Source organism: Rhinolophus sinicus, linkage group LG11, assembly GCF_036562045.2.
Source record: "Rhinolophus sinicus isolate RSC01 linkage group LG11, ASM3656204v1, whole genome shotgun sequence".
Lineage (NCBI taxonomy): Eukaryota > Metazoa > Chordata > Mammalia > Chiroptera > Rhinolophidae > Rhinolophus > Rhinolophus sinicus.
The window spans coordinates 32,709,701-32,730,487 of NC_133760.1; the positions used below are offsets into that span (position 1 = coordinate 32,709,701).

The following is a 20,787-nucleotide window of genomic DNA, read 5'->3' on the forward strand; positions in this document are numbered from 1 at the left end:
CAGGTAGTTAACAGAAATAAAATGGTGTAATATAACCGAAAGAGTACTATGAAAACCTGTGCTCTAGGCACAGCTCTGTCACCTACAAGCAAATAACCTTAGATGAGTATTTGAGATACTTGTGCCTGAGTTTCCTCCTATACAAAATTAAGACATGGAATTAAAAGACTTCTAAGTCTATGCGCTAAAGATCCAAATAGCAGTCTCAATATTTCAGTCCTACCAGCTAACCTGCTACCGCAGTTCTTCAGGGCTTGAGTAAATATCAGGGTCTAAGGCCTTTTTTCATTCCTCGCCTTTGTAAATCAGGGGGAAAAACATTTTTTTCTCAATCTGATGATGCACTTAAATTTATGGTCAAAAAACAAAACACAGGGGCCAGATGGCTCAGTTGGTTAGAGCGCGAGCTCTCAACAAGGTTGCTGGTTCAATTCCCACATAGGATGGTGGACTGCGCCTCCTGCAACTAAAGATTGAAAACAGCGACTGGACTTGGAGCTACACTGTACCCTCCACAACTATATTGAAGGACAACAACTTGGAGCTGATGGGCCCTGGAGAAACATACTGTTCCCCAATATAATTTTTTTTAAAAATCCTGTAAGTCCTTATTTAGCTAAGGTATCAGCTTATAGAGACAGGCATCTTCCAACATGAAGGCTGATCTTTTAAACAGAGGTGAACACGTGACAGTATAAGAATGATAGCTTCATGATTTGATCCTCAAGTGTCAAGCCCACCTTCCTCATTTACATACAAGAAAACTGTGGTCAAGAGAATTTTTGTCTAGTCACACAGCTACCTACAGTCAAAATATAATGGGAAACTATTTTCTAACTTTAAAATCAGCATTCCTCCTCCCTCCTAACCATGTAGCTTTATTTCCATATAGGAAAATCACACCAGCTAGCCACTCTTGTGCCTCAGTTTATACTTTTCATCCAAACATTACATGATAAGCAAAACAGAAAATGACCTATCATAAACATAATTTTAAAACATCATCACAAACTCACTTACAGCACTCAACAGGGATAGAAGCTGTCTGCAGAGAAAGGACTTTTCCATTGGGCTGTGGGATGTGTACACGAAACACAAGTCGTACTCTAGTATTCTTTCTGCCAATATCAGTTTCTCCTTTTCGAAGTTCTATGTCTGAATTGCGGAGTTTCAAAATACCTGCACAGTCAATACTAGGGAGAAAAATGTAAAAATGTTATTTGCTTACTGATAATTAATGGTTCTAAACAACTCAGCTAAATAGCCATTGTTAATTTGGAACAGAAAAACTATCACTATGTAAAATCAGGTCAAAAAAGAAAGATACGCATGATTGATTATTATTTTCTGCTATTTCAATTTTGGGATTAAAAATGTTTTTGTACGACAAAAGTGTAATAGTAAGTATGGTAGATTGTCTGCAAAGATGGCTGTGATTAATTCCTTCCCATTCCTGTACTTGAATGCCTTCTTCCATTAAGAGGTAGAGCTCCTATGTCCCCTCTCCTTGAGAGCTGGCCTTATTGAATGTAGCCAAGTGATGCTGTATAAGTTATGAGTCTAACACTTCAATAGCCTCATAACTTCCTCTTGGAGCCCTGGGCCACCATGAAGAAGTACAGTTAGCACGCTGGAGAGAAAGGCCCAGACAGTCTTTAACTACTTCTGCCACCCCAGCCATCTTGGATGTTTCAAATCCAGCTGAGCTCCCAGCTGAATTCAGGTGCATGAATGATCCTAGCCGATACCACATGAATAGACTGGCTGAGTCCAGCCAACCCAAAGAATCATGGAGGGGAAAAAACAGTTACTACTTAAAGCCACTAAATTTGGGGGGGGTGTTTGCTTTACAGAACTAGGTAAGTGAAACATAAAGTAAAAAGACTGTTTAATTCTATACATGTTACTAGCCAGAAGAGATTCATTTGTAGGACTACAAATAAGACATTAATAGCATATGTAGATTTTTATAATAATATGCTTATTAATAAAAAAAATCCATCAGGCCAAGATTCTTGCATTTCTAACTATATTACATATTTCTAAAGTTTCTAAACTGTAAGTTTCTATAGTCTCTAAACTGTATTATATATTTCTAAAGAATGCACCTATAAGATTCAAGTTTTGGCATTTAAGGTCTCACATTTCACTATTTTCAAAATTTATTTTGCAGTATGGTTGTTTAACATATAATCATGATAGGGAACAACAGTATCTACAATAATCTTTGGGTAATTAATGATCAAACACTCTAGTTAATTTAAAGTTTACTCTCTCTCAGGGCATTCCTTGTTACCCATCCTTTTACTTTATCTACCAGTAGTTCCAATTCTAATGTTCACAGCCCAAAGGCTATAGAAGTTGTTTTGAAGGACAATATAGTATATTACAGAACTACGTTGTCAAGATAAGAAACCAGTAAAGCACAAGAAAAAATCCCAAAAGGATAAATATTTTCATCTTCAGAAATACACAAGAGAAGAAGTTTCTAAAAAAGAAATACTTATGAAAATAAATATTTAATATCAAACAACTGCACTTTAGCTGAAAGCAGTATTGATCAAATTGTATCGAGTAGTCATTATTCACGTTAACATGCCAACATGAGTCTTTAGGTTGGAAAACACCAGCGAGTATACATTTTATTGAGTTTTAAGGAAAGGTATTTTAGCAGACAGCTAAGTTTCTTATAGAAGATTTGGAATAAGAGTATCAGAATTGACTATCTTTAAACTCTGGCTAAGAAATGCAAAACAAGAAAAGAAAACAAAAAAACCCCAACAAAACACTACATATTTAGGAATGAAAATTACTATTAAATCTGCTTACAATTAAAATTGTAGTTTAGATCAGAATGTAACACTGCCACATCCATATTTACCTAGTTTTAAAACAGGAAGGAGTTGAGTATGGTAAGACAATGAATACTGGTGTCCTATATTTAAAGTATCTTGTAGTGTGGCTCTATGGCTTTTGAGTTAGTACACTGATTTTAAATAAAGAGTTTTACACATGCAAGATAGATTAGGATTGAAATGGCCAAGCCTGTGGGATAGTAGGCAAAACAAGAGGCATATCTACCAATCTTTCCCCTCCTTATTGCTTTCAGGAACCAGTAGAGCAATTTAATATACACCTACAACTCACTTATGCACAATTATTTTGAACAATGAATGGTCTTATCTATCATTCACAAATTTTTATCTACCACTACCTGAAACTATATTACACTCAATCACTGTAGCTTATCCTAGTAATTAGTTCCTGGGTAAAACAAGCTCATTCAGCATTAGCTGCCCGGTTATCTAAGGTACATAGAATAAGTTTCTTAGGTTTAGGTAACTTCCTAGTTGCTCCTTACTCAACCCTTTCCTGTACAATGTTGCCACAAGCCTGGGTTTCTATACAATTCCTGTTTCTCAATCTAACAGTCCAGAATAGATAAAATGGTCAGAGAAGTTTCTGGTATGTCTTTTGCAGAGTGGCGTGAAGGGGCTAGCTGTTTATTACTAGTAACAGTTGTATTTCTATGAGCTTTGTCCTTCTGGTATGATCCAGGCAGGCAGTATATGTCAGGTCTGGTTGGGGAAGGGACATGAACCATGACTACCACCTCTGTTCTATGTGCTAGTAGGTAAGAAAAGGAGGAGGTAATATATGTTCAAATACTACTGTTCTCAATTTTTCCACACTACTCAGTGTGTGAGGCTTTTCCAATTTCTTGATCATCTGTCTTAAAAACTCATGTACTCCATTTTCTTTAATTTATTAATGTATACATTATTTTTAGAAAGGATGAGTCATTCTATAACATAAATACAAATAAGGTCAAGGAAAAAGAAATAGAAAAAAATTTTAAATAGAAGGAATATAAAATAAATATATTTTAAATCTACGATTATACAAATTACTATAATTACTAAAATTGACTTAATCATGAACTTTCTAGAAACCAAAGCAAAAAATAAATGTGATAAAGTTTTTATAGGTTTCTCCTTCTCTGGTAAAGCAAAATCTACCATGTCCTCAGGAAATACCAACTTTTTCCATTTAATTTGAAAGGATTCTGCGCACGTGTATAATAATGACCAACCTACGAAACAGTGTTTTTTCAAATTATGAAGAGGTATTCACTCATATGGCTATTTCTTATACTGTCTTTCAAACAAAGTTAAGAAGCATAATAAGCTTCTTGTGATTTTCTATTTAACTTGATTCAAATATAGTGTTTTGAACATCCAGAGGAATAAATGGAAACATGGCCTGCAAGGTATCTCCTAGGAATCAATTTTATGAGTTCTTACAAGATGGTCCAAAACTGAGTTTTAAATTCCCCTCTGCAGCTAATTGTATATTTATATGCTTTTGATGCTAGATGAAAAAGTAAGATCCTAGAGTAAAAGGGAATAAGCTGACTTGCATACTCATTCAGAGGTTGGCTACCTCACCTTATTTGAAAATGGGTCAATTAGGATGCCTGGAGACAGACTCAACGTTGTCCTTAAGAGTTTTGCTCAAGTGCCTAAATAAACATTGGCTGAGACTCCAAAGTTATTTCTAAATCGTAAAACACAGGAATTTTAAGAGTTGAGATTATAAAAATTCTGTCATAGTCCTTGTGTAATGACTTATTGGGTTGGGTTCTCCAGTGCCGTCCATTTGAACAAAACAGGCAAAAATAAGATTTTATTGAAATTTACATTAACTGGTCTTTTCTGGCAATAACTACATAACTGGATAAGTTATTTCCTGAGATAATCCTCTTTTTAATAATAGAATTGTATCATAAATTGTCCTCAGGGATATATTCAGCTTACCTAAAAAGTTACATACATACAAATTTAGGGAAGGTGCAGCTCTCAGTGGTCCATGTGGGGATCGAACTGGCAACCTTGGTGTTATTAGCACCACTCCAATCAACTGAGCTAACCAGTCACCCCTTAAATATAAATTTAAAAGAAGAGAGCTAGAGACTGACATCTGACTGTTTCTGCAATAGCCTGAGATAGATGTTACTGCCATTTTAAGAAAGGTCTACATTGTAGTTTGAAGTAACTGCAGTAACAAACTTCACTATAAATTTCACATACCTGGTTGTGGCAGATTAATAGCTGCCTACTAAATATCCTTTCTTCCCTTTTTCCTTACTAACAGGGCCCCATACTATTAGAGGTAGCAATGTATTCAGATAAAAAAAAAAAAATTTACCCGGTCTTCCTTACATACAAGAATGATGAATGAGATGTGTTTGGGTAGGTTTCTGGGACAAGCTCTTTAAAGAGGCCTGACTCAGATGGAAGTTCTCTTTTAACTTTCATCCCGTTGCTTCTTCCTTATTCCTTCTGGGATTATGATTGCGATAGCTAGAGCTCCAGAAGCCATTTTAAATTATGAGGCAATCTTGACGATGGAAACCACTTACTAAAAATTGCAGGGAAGGAAAAACAGAAGGAGCTTGGGAACCCAATGATTATGGAGTCACTGTGCCAGCCCTAAAATGACTATATACAGATATATATAGAAAATATATTTCTATATTTCTATTGTGGAATACAAAACTAAACCTCTGTTTAAGCCACTATATTTTAGGTTTCTATAAAAGACAACTATATATAACCCTAACTAATACACTTGAACAAAACTCTATTGCATTCTCAGTCAGAAGTTGGCCACCTCATTTATTTGGAAATCAGTCAAAGTTTTCCTTAAAGAAACATAACAATCGTAATTGTACTGCAATTGTTTATTTATTGTCTACCCTATTAAGACTGTGAGCTACTTGAAAAAGGTCCATATATTTTTATCTCTATCGCCTAGCACACTGCTTGGCTGGTACTACATGGTTCATAAACTTTTGCGGAATTGAATTTTCTTTCTGAAAATATGCTACCAACCTTAGCAAATGAACTGTGATTAGTTATATAATGTTATTCAGTTAATTTAGAACAACAAACATTTTTGTACTATAAAAATAAATGTATGTTTTTTCCAAAAGTTGTTTTAAGAAAAGAAAGAACTATCCATTTTGGGGTATGTTTCAAGATACCTGGCTGACATATTGTTTTCAGGAAGAAGTGGTATTTCCAGAACCTTTGTGCTGGCAATTATTATCTCTTGGCTTGCAGTAGCAACTGTCTTCCCAGTGATTCGATGCACCTGGTAAAATGCATGAGGTCGTAAATATCGATCGTCTGCTGTTCCAATAAACATCTGTAGATTTATTGGCTTTTCACTATAGCCCAGGAGCTAATTAGGAAGAATAAACACAGAAAAATACAATTCATTATCCACGTATTTTACAATAAGTTTATAACAGTGTCTTTATATCTGTGTCATAAATTATTGATATATAAAATGGTATTTCAAAAAAGATAATTTAAACACGTAGTAAGTGAATAACAGCCTTTCAAATTTCGGAAGTAATTTAAAAATTATAAAATGCTGGAATATATTACAAAAGATGAAGGTTTTTTGTGTTGCTTTTTTCTTTTTTCCACAGAACTTTTTCTTCTTTTTTTTTTTTTTTAAGGAGGGCGCAGCTCACTGAGGCCCATGCAGGGATCGAACCGGCAACCATGGTGCTACCAGCACCATGCTCTAACCAACTGAACTAACCAGCCACCCCGCTTTTTTATTTTTTGATTAATATTTAGATCAACAAAAAATTTGCAAAGTCTTCTCAGAGTGCTGTGGAGAATACAAAAGAAATGCTGATTCTGTACGCCAGGCAACACTGACCATCCAAACCGGACCTAAATACTTGAGTGTGTGGGATGGTCCTCTAACAGGCTATTAAAATCATAGACCCTTTGTTTTACTAGAAAGAGTCTTAAAAAGACTATTCCATATGTTACCAACTTAGAATTTCAACTGACTTAACAAGTTCAGCTCCTTGACTTTCTTTAGTAACCTTCACTTTTGCTGAGGTTAAGACGGCTATACAGGATTGATAATCAGGATGACCAGGTACTTCCTAGAGGTAAAAATACACACCACAAAAAAGGAGGAAATTAAAGAAAAATAGAGCCTGAAGAAGTATACAAATAGAACTTCGGGAGATTCCTATGTCCAACGTGATAGCTGATGAGTAACACCCATTTGACCCATCATCATGAAGGTAACTATAAACTGGAACAAATATAAAGAATGACCTGAAAGCATGGAGAGCAACAAAAGCAAGCAGATACTGGAAGCAAACAGATACATGTAAAAAGAGAGTAACAAAAGGTGTGTTTCCTGTTTTTAAGGCTTTTAATGAGGGAAAGCCACAGTCCATGACTTAAGAGTGGCTGAAAGTCCCATAGAAAATCTATAACCTGAAGGGCTTGAAGAACTAAGGACAAAGTCCGGGACAACCACAGCTCCTAGAAAGTAACAGAAACCGTAGGAAGAAGACAGCCAAAGATGAGGAGTTCCAAATTATACATATAAACTCTGCCCAATTCTTTGGCTGACCTGTACACCATTTATGAACAAGGCAGATTCCAAGCAGCCTAAGGCTAAAATAACTGAAATGAGATTATGAGCTGCCACCAACCGGAAGACAGGTTTTTCTGTTTGTTTGTTTGTTTTTTAAGGAGGGCGCAGCTCACAGTGGCCCATGCAGGGATCGAACCGGCAACCTTGTTGTTATCAGCACCACACTCTAACCAACTGAGTTAACTGGCCACCTCCCGCAGGAAGACAGGTTTTGAAGGTTGACTTCAACCAAGTGCTTGCCTAAACAAAAAAAATTCAACATTCTTTGGGAGTACATATGGGTGTGTGTGTATATTTGTTTTGATATAGTTGGATTGTAGTTCTTTATATATTCTGAATATTAATCCCTTGCTGATATATGATTTGCAAATATTATCTCCCATTCTGTAGGCTGTCTTTTCACTTTCTAGGTAGTGTCCTTTGATACACAAAAGTTTTTAATTTTGATGAAGTCCAATTTATATATATTTTCTTTTGTTTCCTGTGCTTTTGGTGTCATAGTTTAAAAAACTGCCAAATTCAATGTCAAAAAGATTTTCCTCAATGTTTTCTTCTAAGAGTTTTATTGTTTTAGGTCTTGCATTTATGTCTTTGATCCATTTTGAGTTAATTTTTATATATGATGGAAGGTAAAGGTCCAACGTTATTTTGCATGTGGATATCCAATTTTTCCAGCACCATTTGTTGAAAAGACTGTCCGTTTCCTCACTAAATGGTCTTGGCTCCTTGTCGAAAGTGAATTGGCCATAAATGTGAGGGCTTATTTGCTGACTTTCTATTTTATTCCACTGGTCTGTCTTTATGCCAGTACCATACAGTTTTAAATATTGCAGCTTTGTAATAAGTTACAAGTCAGAACAAATGAGTCCTCCAACTTTATTTTTTCTTTCTCAGGATTATTTCAGCTATGCCACATCCCCATATGAACTTGAGGATATGTTTTTGAATTCTGCAAAAAAGGATGCCAGAAATTTGGTAGTACTGCATTGAATCTGCAAATTGCTTTGGAGATTATTGATATTTTAACAATGTTAAATTTTCATAACCATGAACATGGGATGTCTTTCTATTTTTATGTATATTTAGATCATATATGTTTATTTTATTTATTTCCATTTATTTTTATTTCTTTTAGCAATATTTTATAATTTTCAGCATACAACTCTTAAACCTCCTTGGTTGAATTTATTTCTAAGTATTTAACTTTAGATGCTACTGCAAATGAAACTGCTTTCTTAATTTCCTCTTCGGATTGTTCATCACCGAAATATATAAATACAACTGATAAGTATATGTTGATCTTCAAAATCCTGAAACTTTGCTGAACTCGTTTATTAGCTCTAGTAGCTTTCTTGTGGATTATTTGGAATTTTCTTTGTATAAAAACATGTCATCTGTGAATAGAAAGTTTACCTCTTCCTTTCCAATCTGGATGTCTTATTTTTTTTAATTACCTGATAGCTCTGGCTAGAACTCCCAGTACAAATGTTGAATAGTTGTGGCACAAGTGGTCCTGATCTTAGGGAGAAAGCTTTCAGTCTTTAACCATTAAGTATGATGTTAGCTGTGGACTTTTCATAAATAACTTTGCTCATGTTAAGAAATTTCCCTTTATCCTAGTTTGCTGAATTTTTTTTTAAATGAAAGACTATTAAATTTTGTCAAAAGCCTTTTCTGTGTCAATTGAGATGATTATGCAGTTTCTATTCCTTCATTCTACCATGTTGTATAATCCTTTTTTTTTCTATTGGGGAATACTGGGGAACAGTATGATTTTCCAGGACCCATCAGCTCCAAGTCAAGTCACTGTTTTCAATCTAGTTGCGGAGGGCGCAGCTCCCTGGCCCATGTGGGAATCGAATCGGTGACGTTGGTGTTATGTCCACTGCGCTCTAACCAAATGAGCCAACTGGCTGCCCCGTATATTCCTTTTAATATGCTATTGGATTTGGTTTGGTTTCCTAGTTTTTGTTGAGAATTTTTCTGTTTATATTCATTAGGGATATTGTTCTGTAGTTTTCTCTTTTTGTATTTTTGTCCTCATTATCCTTTTGACTTAAAAAAAAATTTCCATGTCTCTACTAAAATTCCTCCATATGCATTCCACCTTTTCTGCTAGATAATTTAGCACTTTCATCATGGTTATAGTAAAGTCTCTTTCTCATAGCTCCAACATAGATGTAGAGTTAGATCTAGGCCATCTCTGGGTCTGCTTCTGTTGATTGTTTTCTCTTTATTGTGTGTACTGTTTAACATATACAAGACATTTTGTATAGAAGAACTCTAAAGACTGGGGTAGAAAATATTTACTTCCAAGAAGAGGCATGCTAGTGGTATTTCTTTTGTAAGGTCACAGACTAAATCAACTGCTGGGATTTATTGCAGCTTTAGTCTGATTCCTCTGCTTGGAGATCGTGACTTCCTTGCACTTGGTGGAGGTCTTAGAAGATCAGAGAGATCTCTCTCAGCAATCTCCACTCCAACTTTTGGCCCCAAGTGCGTCTGAGAGAAAGATTAGCTCTGTGGCTGCTTTAATCCACTAAACCAGCAAGGAAACAACACGATAATGTAGGTTGCATAAAGTCCATTTTTCAGTAAGCATAGTGGAGGACATATCTAGCTCTTCAAGGCAGTACTGGTGGAGTTTCTGACGCCCAGCCCCAAGTACTCTCAGTACAAGCTGTGGTCATGAGTCCCAGTGTCAGTGATGTTTTCACTACAGCAGTACTGGGTATGGTGGCTGGACACTGTTCCAGGCCATCTAGTTTCCAAGCCTGAGATTTTATGAGCTACCCAATAACCTTTAAAATTTTTTCTGTTTTTGTACTATGGTTTATAAAGTATCCTGACATGTGATATCAAATATAGAGGGCTTAGTGCAATGTCTGGCATGTAGTTAGTGATAAACAGATGCTATCTATTAGTCTGCATTCACGATTCTAAGTATGGTATCTTGTCAGAGTCTCAAGTGTGTAGAAGGAATTTTATTCTATTATGTGGTCCCTCAGGTGAATGCTTTAGTCCCCACCCAATCCCCACCACCACTCCCCGCTGGCCCATCCCTAGCTTTACAGTGGAGTTTGTAACCAAGCAACATCATACTTTATTGATTATCTTCCTTTACCCAGGAAAAGACATGAAGACTTTTGCCTATTATCAAATAATATAATTTACCCAGGATGGGTTTCAGTCCTATAACATTTATAGAGAAGCAATTAATGCCTGGGCCATTGCAATAGCCTTATAACTGCTCTCCCTGTTTTCACTCTTGCTCCCTTATAGCCTATTCTCTGTCCAAGAGCCAAAACAAACTCATAACATTAAGCAGAAAATTTCAATCCCCTGCTCAAAACTCCCTAATGGCTTCCTTCCACACTCAGAACTAAATTCAAATGTCCTATGATGATTTACAAGGCCTTGTGATCTAGGCCCAGGCTAACTTGTTACCTTACCCTCCTTCTCCCGACTATCCCTTCTACATTCTGCTCTGGCCATCCTGGCCTTACTGCATGAACAACCCAAGCTCATTCCTAACCTAAGGGCCTTCACATTCAATATTTTATTCCTCGAGAATATTCTTCCCTCTGATCTTCACATTACCTCACTCCTTCAGCTCTACACTCAAAGGTCAACTCCTCAGAGAAGACTACCCTATTTAAAATACCACATTTCTGTCCCCTTATCCTATTTTACTATTTTTTACAGTACTGATCGCTAACAAAAGTATGTTGCAGATCATCTGTTTTTCTCAGTACCATGTAAGTTCTAAAAAGGCAGAAACTCTGTCTTGGTCACTAATCTATCCCCTTTATTTTTTATTCAGGATTGATTATGGAAAGATCTATTCTGAATGTCATTGCTTCAGCCAGTATTATATAGGTGACACTAAAGTGATATGTAGTAACTTTAAGAAGTTACTGAAGACCCTGAAAGGCAGAAATTTATTATTAATAATATATGTTGTAGGGAAGCACATGATAAAAAGCAATCAAGGCTCTAAGAAGGAGAGAAAAGAATCACAGAAATCAGCTAAGAGGCTGAAGCACTAAAATCATGTGTATTGAAAGTTTAAACGAGGGTGGAAGTGAGAACATAAATAGAAAATAGGAATGAAGACGGATGAATGCAATAAATCTTTTCTATAAGACCCTAAAGAGATCTTTGTAACTGACTACATATAGAAGAGAAAACAAGTTAGAAGTTCTGAGCTTCAATACCCAGGAGAATGGTGGTATCATTAGCAAATAAAGAAAGTGAAGAAGTCACTGACTTAGAATAGGTTTGGTGGGAGAGAAAGAAATGTTTTCAATGTTAGTGGTGCTGTATTTAAGGTAAGAGAAAGTCATTTAAGTGGAAATGTGAGGCTATATAACACGTACATTCTTTTAGCCCCGCCATAGCATTATTGCACAATAAATACAATGCTTTGCTATCTAATAAAATAATATACAGTCCACTGTGCCTTGAAAGAATGACATTTGAAATCCACTTTCCTCTTCTTGTTTTGACATGATGATTATGTGCTATACAAGTTTCAGTACAGCAATACTCATGGCACTTGAAACTCTACTAAATTTTAACTGCCTCACTGTCATCTGTAGTGCCCTGAGCAGCAGTGTGAAGTGATGAGAGTGCCATATACGTTCTCTATCTTAACTACTCTGCCAGCATTACACAAAAACAGCCAAGTCCAATATACAAATGAATAAGCATGGCAACATGATGAGTGAGGTGCACTATAGGCATTTAATGAAAAGGGGCCAGAGATTTCCATTCCTATCAAGGCCTGGGGTAATCAGAGTTCTTCAGGTTCAGAACTAGCCTATGCTGCACAGAACTTTAGAATGTCCCATCTTATATTCATGTATCTAGAGAAGTTTATGAACTTAGAACCCAACTCCTTAGTATATATAAATACCCCCCAAAGTGCAGTTTTAACTCATATGAATTTTTCATAAATGCAACTACCATGTAAATTAAGGAGAACTTTAGCAAGGTTTCATCATTTCAAAAACTCATGTCTTGGCCCAGTAATGCCATTCAGTCACAGAATTTAGGTTGTTGATCAATAGACTTGCTTTGTACCTGCAGCACTTGCAGTGACACTGCAGTTACAAGTATCTAACTACTTTACTTGTCAACTGCGTCTTCCACAGTGATTACCAAACTTTCCATTTTGAAACATAACTATTTTGTTATAATTTAGCTTTCTAAATTTATTTTCTCTTAATATTACAGCATTATATTGATATCCTCAAAATTATACGCATATGGTAGTTACATTATATATGTATTTCCATTTCAGGTTAATCAAGTAGTATTGCAAAAACTAGTTTGGAAAAAAAAAAGGAAAGCAGGGTTGGGTCTAACAGAGTTGAGATGACTAGTCTAGAAGATCTCCAAGTTAAAGAGGCACATAGGTATTTCCTCTTGGCCCACTTTGCCTAAAAGCAAACCGTCTAGTCCCCTATCTATAGGGAGCATAAACCTACTGCAAGCATTCTGGGAGTTAAGAAAGGAGGATCAGAGGTCTTCTTATTCAGTACAGACTTTCATTATGACTCCACTTCCACCCCCACCCCAATTTCTGTACAGATCCTCAAGCCCTGCCTTCAGTTATTTATTCTAAGAACCTAGAACCTCTATTCCATTCCCTCTAAAGAGTAAATCTCCACTCTTCTCCCAGGGTAAGACAATGGTAATCACCTGGCTATACCATATAAAAGAGAAAAATCTGGGAAGTCTGCTTCTTTTGTAGACTTTCAACCAATCCTTCTGTTTTCAACCCCACCTCATATTCCACTTTCAGAGACACCAGTGCCTCAAATCCCTAGGCCTTTCTCGGGTTCCTTGGTGTAAAATGATTTGTGCTCCTTATTGGTTCTTTCTTTCCACCCAATAAGCCTAAGATGCAGCTGTCTAATGTCTAATGAAGATAAACACATGTGTCTAATCTACTATATTTAACTGGAAGTTAAATTCAGTAGTGTTTCAAGTGCCATGAGTATTACCAGTACTACCGTATTTACTACATAAATATTTACGCAGTCAAGAAATCTATCAATATTTTCAGTTGTGATTTCTTTTTACATGTTTTGGCATACACAAGTTAATAAATTCTAAAACTTTAATTAAATGGAAAATATTCCATAAATAAAATGCCAACATGATTACAATAAAAAAATAAAGCATAAATAAATAACTAAAGAAAAAATGGCAAGAGTATGGGCATTATGTGTGCATATGCATACAAATTAAGTTCAGCCATTTTCCTCTTTTGGTTTGTATGGAGCTACATAGGGTAAGTGATAAAGTAAAATGATATTCATCCATATTTGCACACAGGTGGAAAAATGAAGGTAGAGCGTGGTGATATACTTTGCTTTAACTAAATTAGTTTGTTTAATCCAAAAACTCCTGTGGAATACATGTCACTTTTTCCAGTTTACAGATGAATTATCTGAATCTAAGAAAGATTAGCGAACTATCTCAAACTCATAGCTAATAAGTGATTAGTCACTCCTTTTGGCTATACCTTTTGCTCTTTTGTGTATAATCCTAAATAGAACAAATTATTCTATGAAAGCAACTGTTCATCTAGTGGAGAAAGAAATACCAATAATTTTACCACTCGCCTCTAAGTACTGTGAAGAGGACAGTGTCCATTTTGCAATCTCCAGAGCCTAGTATAGTACCTAGTATGTTACAGACTTTCAATCATTTTGAACTAATGCATTTTAGAACAAGAGGGTACAATTTGATGGAGCAAAATAATTAACGAGGTTAGCCAATAGATTTAAATAAGACTTACAGCCGCTGAAGTAGCTGTTCAAAATAAAGTAGTTAAATCTAAAATAGAAAATACAAATAAACAATTTTATTGCTATCTATTAAGTTACCTAAATATCATATAACATACCAGTAAGTACTATATACCAAAGTATCCTAGTCACTAGATGACTCACATTAATACCAGCTTGGCAAAGATATAAGCCACCTGTCCTTTATACTTCGATAGTAAAATGAACCAGTAATGGGGGAAGGTAATCACGCATATAAGATTTCAAAAGGAATATATTTCATAATACATATTTCGGCCAACTTCTGCTCCAAGCGGATATACTATAGCATAGAAAAACAGGGTTTCTCCTTTGCATCTTGGGGATTTTTAAAGGAACATCAAATTAATTAATTAGACTATCACCCCATTCCATTTCCAGAGGAGCATTATGTCGCAGGCAATAAACAAATTATTGCTACTGTTAACACTATATAAAAACATTCATCTAGTATCAGCATACTTCTCTTCTGGCCACCTTCTGCTTTGTAGAAGAAAGTAAGCCAAGTTGTTTGTTATGTTTCTGTATCGTTTCCATAGCAAAGGTCTGTGCCTGCTTAATTTAACTAAAGCTGGAGGGTTAAAGCCTGAAGGTCACTATAGGACAGAATAGAGCAGCTTCAATAAGAGCAGTTCTGCTAAATTACTTGGGAATAGGGGATCTGAATAAATCAGAAACATGACAGCACATTATAGACATATTAAAAATACGAAATTAAATTTCCACAATATAAATTGCTTCACACTGAAAATGTACATACAACATCACATAAAAAACCATCACCTGGAAATGGATCTTGGTGCACGACGAAAAATAAAGCCTAAAGCTGAAAAAATATTACAATACCCATTTTAAAAATTTCATTAACTTTTGGGATGAGACTCAAATATTTATGCCTTAATAAAACATCACTGTATAATAAAGCACTTGTGAGTGTGCAGTTTTATGCAACTTTATCACACCATAGATTCAAGGAATCACCATAACAGTCAAGCTACAGAATTCTTCCATCACCACAAAGGAGCTCTCTTGTGCTACCCTTTTACATTCACAATCTTCAACCTGTCCCTGTTCCCTGGCAACTGCTAATCTAGTCTCCATTGCTACAGCTTTGCCATTTTGAGAATGTTTTATATATGTAAATGGAATCATATAGTATGTAACCATTTGAGATTGGCTTTTTTTCCCACTCAGCATAATTCCATGGACAACCATCCAACTTGTAAGCACCAACAGTTTGTTCCTTTTCATTGCTGAGTGGTAGTGCATTGATTATATGGATATACTGGAGTTGGTTTAACTATTCATCCATTTGGGTTGTTGTTTTTAACCCATGAAAATTGTAGCCACTATGAGTATTACTATAAAGGTTATTGTATGAACATAAGTTTTTATTTTTCTGTAATAAATACCCAAGAGTGTGACTGCTGGGTCTTGTGGTCAGTGCAAGTTTGGCTTTTTTTTCTTTCCTTTTTTTTTACATTTTATTAAATGATTATCTGCATCCTCTTTTGCTTTTTTATAGGTCTACTCATTGAAGTGACATTACAAATTTATTTCTAACTTTCCAAGATCCATTATTTTAAGCCTCCTTTTGACATATTTTAATTTTTTTTATTGGTGTACAAAACAATGTAATAGTTAGACATTACACCCCTCACAAAGTGAGAACTCCAATCTACTACCACTCTGACATCATATATAGCTGTTACAATTCCATGACTCTATTCCCTATGCTGTGCTCCACATCCTGCGACTATATATCAAATTATAGTTGACATGTACTGTTATTCAGCTTCAGCTTCACGTGTACAGTGCAGTGGTCAGGCACAAATTTAGCTTTTTAAAGAACCTGACAAACTATTTTCCAGAGTGGCTATACCATTTTACATTCCCAACAGTTTACAAGGGATCCACTCTCTTGGCATCCTTGCCAGTATTTAGTGTTATCACTACTTTTTATTTTAACTGTTCTACTAAGTATGTAGTGATATATCATTGGGATTTTAATTTGCATTTTTCTAATGACTAATGATGTGGGAAATTTTTTCACATGCTTATTGGCCATCTTATCTCTTCCCTGGCAAAATATCTATTCATGTCTATATCCCATTTTCTAACTTAATTGCTTTTTTTTTAAACAATCTTTTTTGCTTTTTTTTTTAAATTTTATTGGGGAATATTGGGGAACAGTGTGTTTCTCCAGGACCGATCAACTCCAAGGCATTGTCCTTCAATCTAGATGTGGAGGCAGCAGCTCAGTTCCAAGTCTAGTCGCCATTTTCAATCTTTAGTTGCAGGGGGCACAGCCCACCATCCCAGGTGGGAATTGAACCGGCAACCTTGTTGTTGAGAGCTCGCCCTCTAACTAACTGAGCCATCTGGCTGCCCCAAACTTAATTGCTTTTTAATGTTGGGTTTTGAGAGTTCTTTATATATTCTACATACAAGATCTTTGTCAGATACATGGTTTGCAAATGTTTTCTCTCTACCTATAGCTTGTCTTTTTCATGATTTTAATAGGATCTTTCATAGTTAAAGTTTTTAATTTTGATGAAGTCTAATTTATCATTTTTTTCTTCTAGGTATCGTGCTTTTGGTATCATGTCCTAGAACTCTTCTCTTAGCTTGAAGTCCTGAAGATTTTCTCCTAAAAGTTTTATAGTTTTACAATTCACATTTAAATTTACGACCCATCTTGAATTAATTTTTATATAAGATGTGAAATTTATTTTTTTGCTTACAGATGTCCAATTAGTTCAACAGCATTTGTTAAAAAGACAATGTAAAAGCTCTTAAAGAATATATCTTGGTCTATAAACAGCATATTCTTCTGTAAATACAGTTGCCATTACTTATGTTAAATTAAAAATTGACATAATTTCAAATGATTTTTATGTTTTGAAAAAGAAGAATAAAATGTTTCAGATAACTCCTAAAATGCTACTACTTTGTGGACAAATGAAATCAAAATCTATTGCTGTATATTTCTTGTAATTCATTAATATACCTGGTCTTACAGGCTTCTAAACGAGCACTGCCCAACAGAACTTTCTTCAATGATGAAAATATTCTATATCTGCCATTTTAAAAAATCCATGATCCATGTTGTATCAATTCTTATGAAAAATATGAGGTTTAGGTTAAGATTTTCTTGCCTATGGATGTCCAATTGCTCCAGCATCATTTGTTGAAAAGATAATGTAGCCATTAGCCACATGTGGCGACCAAGCCTTGAAGTGTCATTAATAACAACTGAAGAACTAAATTTTTAACTTTAATTTTAATTTTAATGTGGCTTAGTGGGTACTGGATTGGACAGTGCAGCTCTAAACCCTTCCTTCTGCTCAATACTTTTCCTTCCTTAATATCCACCCTTTCCCTGGCTAATGTTCCTATTAATTAGCTAGGAACTCTCTTCAAATAAATAGTGCCTGATTCAACCCCTGTGTATGGGTTTCAGGTCCCTATTTGCTCTCATAGAGATCTGAATTTCCTCCGTTAAACTTTTATCATACTTTATTTTATTATCTCATTTGCAAACCTCACTAAACTATGAACTTAATGGGAGTAGGAAACGTCAATTTTTTTCCTCTGCTGAATTACGACCTACAGTAACAGACTACCTTGAATGTAGTATAAATGTCTGCAGACAATACATATATATATATTTTTAAGGAGGGCGCAGCTCACAGTGGCCCATGCAGGGATCGAACCAGCAACCTTGGTGTTATTAGCACCACACTCTAACCAACTGAGCTAACTGGCCACCCCATCTGTGGACCTTAATGAATAAGATTATTTACTTTGAATAAAATAAAAAAATTAGCTAGAAAGTCGGTGGTATTTTTCAACAGCTTCATAGTTTGAGTTCTTTCATAATTTCAAGAAATATATACTTCAGAAACCTTTTAGCTCTCAATGTATAAGTATATTGAGAACATCTGAAAGTAAAAGACAAAACAAATGAAACAGGAAAAGTATGTAGATATATAACAGAAAATTATTCTTGCACAAAGGAAGAAAGAATATCAGATTGAAAGGGAGCATCATAGGTACTGAGAAAGGCTGATACAGAACCATCAACATCCAGACATACTCTGGTTAAATCAATAATTTCAGGTATGATGATATAATTCTTCAAGCAACAAGTTAGAAAAAAATAAGTCATTCACAAGGAGAATATAAAACACTGATGATATCAGAAGTGTTAGTATCCTCTTAAGCAGTGAATCAGTTTTTAATTTAAAAAATAATGTGGAAACAAATCACTTGGGACTACCAAAAGAATTTTCTTCATTGAAGAATTTGTAAATGATTTCTTTCCTGGTGAAAAAATTCAAAGATACAGGAAACAAAGATCCTTCCTCCTTAATTATACTGAAATAAGCTCTCATTTAAAGCAAAATACAACTCTAACAATAAATGGCAGAATTCCTATGTTGAATTTTCCTGATATTTCTTTTTTTCTTTCAGCTTTGAGATATAACTGACATATAGTACTGTATAAGTTTTAAAGTACAAGGTATACAGCATGATGCCTTGATTTACAAATCTTGCAAATTGATTACCATGATAAAGTCAGGTAACATCTATCAACTCATACAGTTATAGACAGAGAAACAGAGAGAGAGAGAGAGAGAGAGAGAGAGAGAGAGATATTTTTCCTTGTGATGAGAACTTTCAGCATCTACTCTTAGCAACGTTCAAATATACTACATAGCAGTGTGAACTACAGCCATCATGTTGTACCATACTTCCCCAGTACTTATTTATCTTACGGAAGTTTATACCTTTTAGGACCACCTTTATCCAATTCTCCTACCCACTCCATCCCCACTCCTGCCTCTGTAACCACAAATCTGATCTCTTTTTCTGATTTACATTTTTTGCCACAAATCATTTTGAAGCCTACCTAAAATGTAAAGCTTTGTTTATCAAGAACTATGACACATGTGTAAATAATAATGATAAATCATAAAGCATGGGTGGTATAGGAAATGATAGTTCATAAGTTGTACCTGTTCAAATTCACTTCAGATATAATTAATTTCTCCACTACAATACACAACGCTATAAGACAAGTTCTGAGAGAGAAAAAATGGGTGACTCAAGGTTATACTATATAGCCATTCTGATGTTTGAGTTATATATAAAGGCAACAAACCTTCTCAAACATGAAAGAACCCAAAGAATATAGAATCCAAAGCCCTCCTCAAACAAACAAAAAATAAACAAACAAAAACACTTAATGAAATTAAAATAAAAGAATTAGCAGTAACCACCACTGAATCCAACTAGATATAGGGCTCAGGCTAAACAATGGGAGAGGGTGCAAGGCAGGGAATAGCTGTAGATCTGAAAGGAAAGATAATGCAACGAAATTCAAAAAGTAAAGCAAGGGGGAAAAGTTTAAGAAAGACAGTTACCTCATTTTTCAGAGCAGGGAGCCATTTCATACCATCTAAATCTAAAACAATGATTCAAACTCTCTCAATAATTTATTTGACCTTTTGATCTTTTAAGACCGCTAAGAGTGAGGAACAATATCTAAGATTCAGTAGTTCTTAGTTTTACTTTTGTTTCATTTTTCAAATGTTCATTTAAAGTAAAATTAAAGTTAATATTCAACTGTTACGATTCAAAACATATTAAATAATTTCACATACTCAAATGTTAATATAATTTTTACAATTTCACTTTAGTTTTATTTTCTTTTAATAAAGTCAAATAAAAATAAGTTAAAAATTTAACTATAAAGATGTTCAGTATAATCTATCCTTAAAAAATTTCATTCATTTTTCCATCCATCCAGTCTTCCACTAAATACACACACAGAGAACTATTTAGAATGTTAATCAAATGTTAACAATTGCTTGTTTCTGAGTGGTTTAGATTTGGGGTGATTTATTGCTTTATTTTTTCTACTTTTCTGTATTACTTAGATTTTAAACAAGCATATATCATATTTAGAAACATAATACAGCCATTTTTATTTTTAATCAGAAAACAACTGTTTGACCACTATACTCTTTCCCCAGAGCTTCCCCAGCTGCAGTCAGTCCAGGAAGAATATCTTTTAGCCTAGCAAAAATAACTCAATATGGAAGTGCTGTCTTATCAACAGGATACAAAACCTCAACAGAGGCTTTCTAGTTTTGAATTTTCTCTATATGGACTCAGTAGTACCTAACCGAACAGACTCCATCATTAACAGATTGGTATCTGCAAAACACGCCCCCAAAATCTCATACCTTCACAACAGGATGTCCCCCGGTAGATGCTTTTACTGCTCCTCGGCTACCTTCAGTTTCATAATGGGCTCGATGATGAGTTTTAGGTTGCACTTCTATTTTCAGTTCACATTGTCCAAAATGAGTTGGTAAAGGCCAGTCTAGTGGAGGTAATGAAGATGTGCTATAAACAAAACACACAAAGACGAATTCACCATGCTAGTATTGCCAAGCAG

General features: G+C 35.0%; 1 protein-coding gene across 2 annotated transcripts in view; it reads right to left on the bottom strand.

The window, feature by feature from the left end:
* The window catches only part of NFATC3 (nuclear factor of activated T cells 3), a 95,398-nt gene that overhangs the window by 41,230 nt on the left and 33,381 nt on the right, over positions 1-20,787 (bottom strand). For both annotated transcript variants that reach the window (XM_019756369.2, XM_019756378.2), the window contains exons 3-5: positions 20,573-20,735; positions 6,047-6,246; positions 1,021-1,193 (exon numbers count right to left, since the gene is read on the bottom strand). In XM_019756369.2, the coding sequence (XP_019611928.1) occupies positions 1,021-1,193; positions 6,047-6,246; positions 20,573-20,735 (536 nt within the window). The remainder of the gene's footprint in view (positions 1-1,020; positions 1,194-6,046; positions 6,247-20,572; positions 20,736-20,787) is intronic.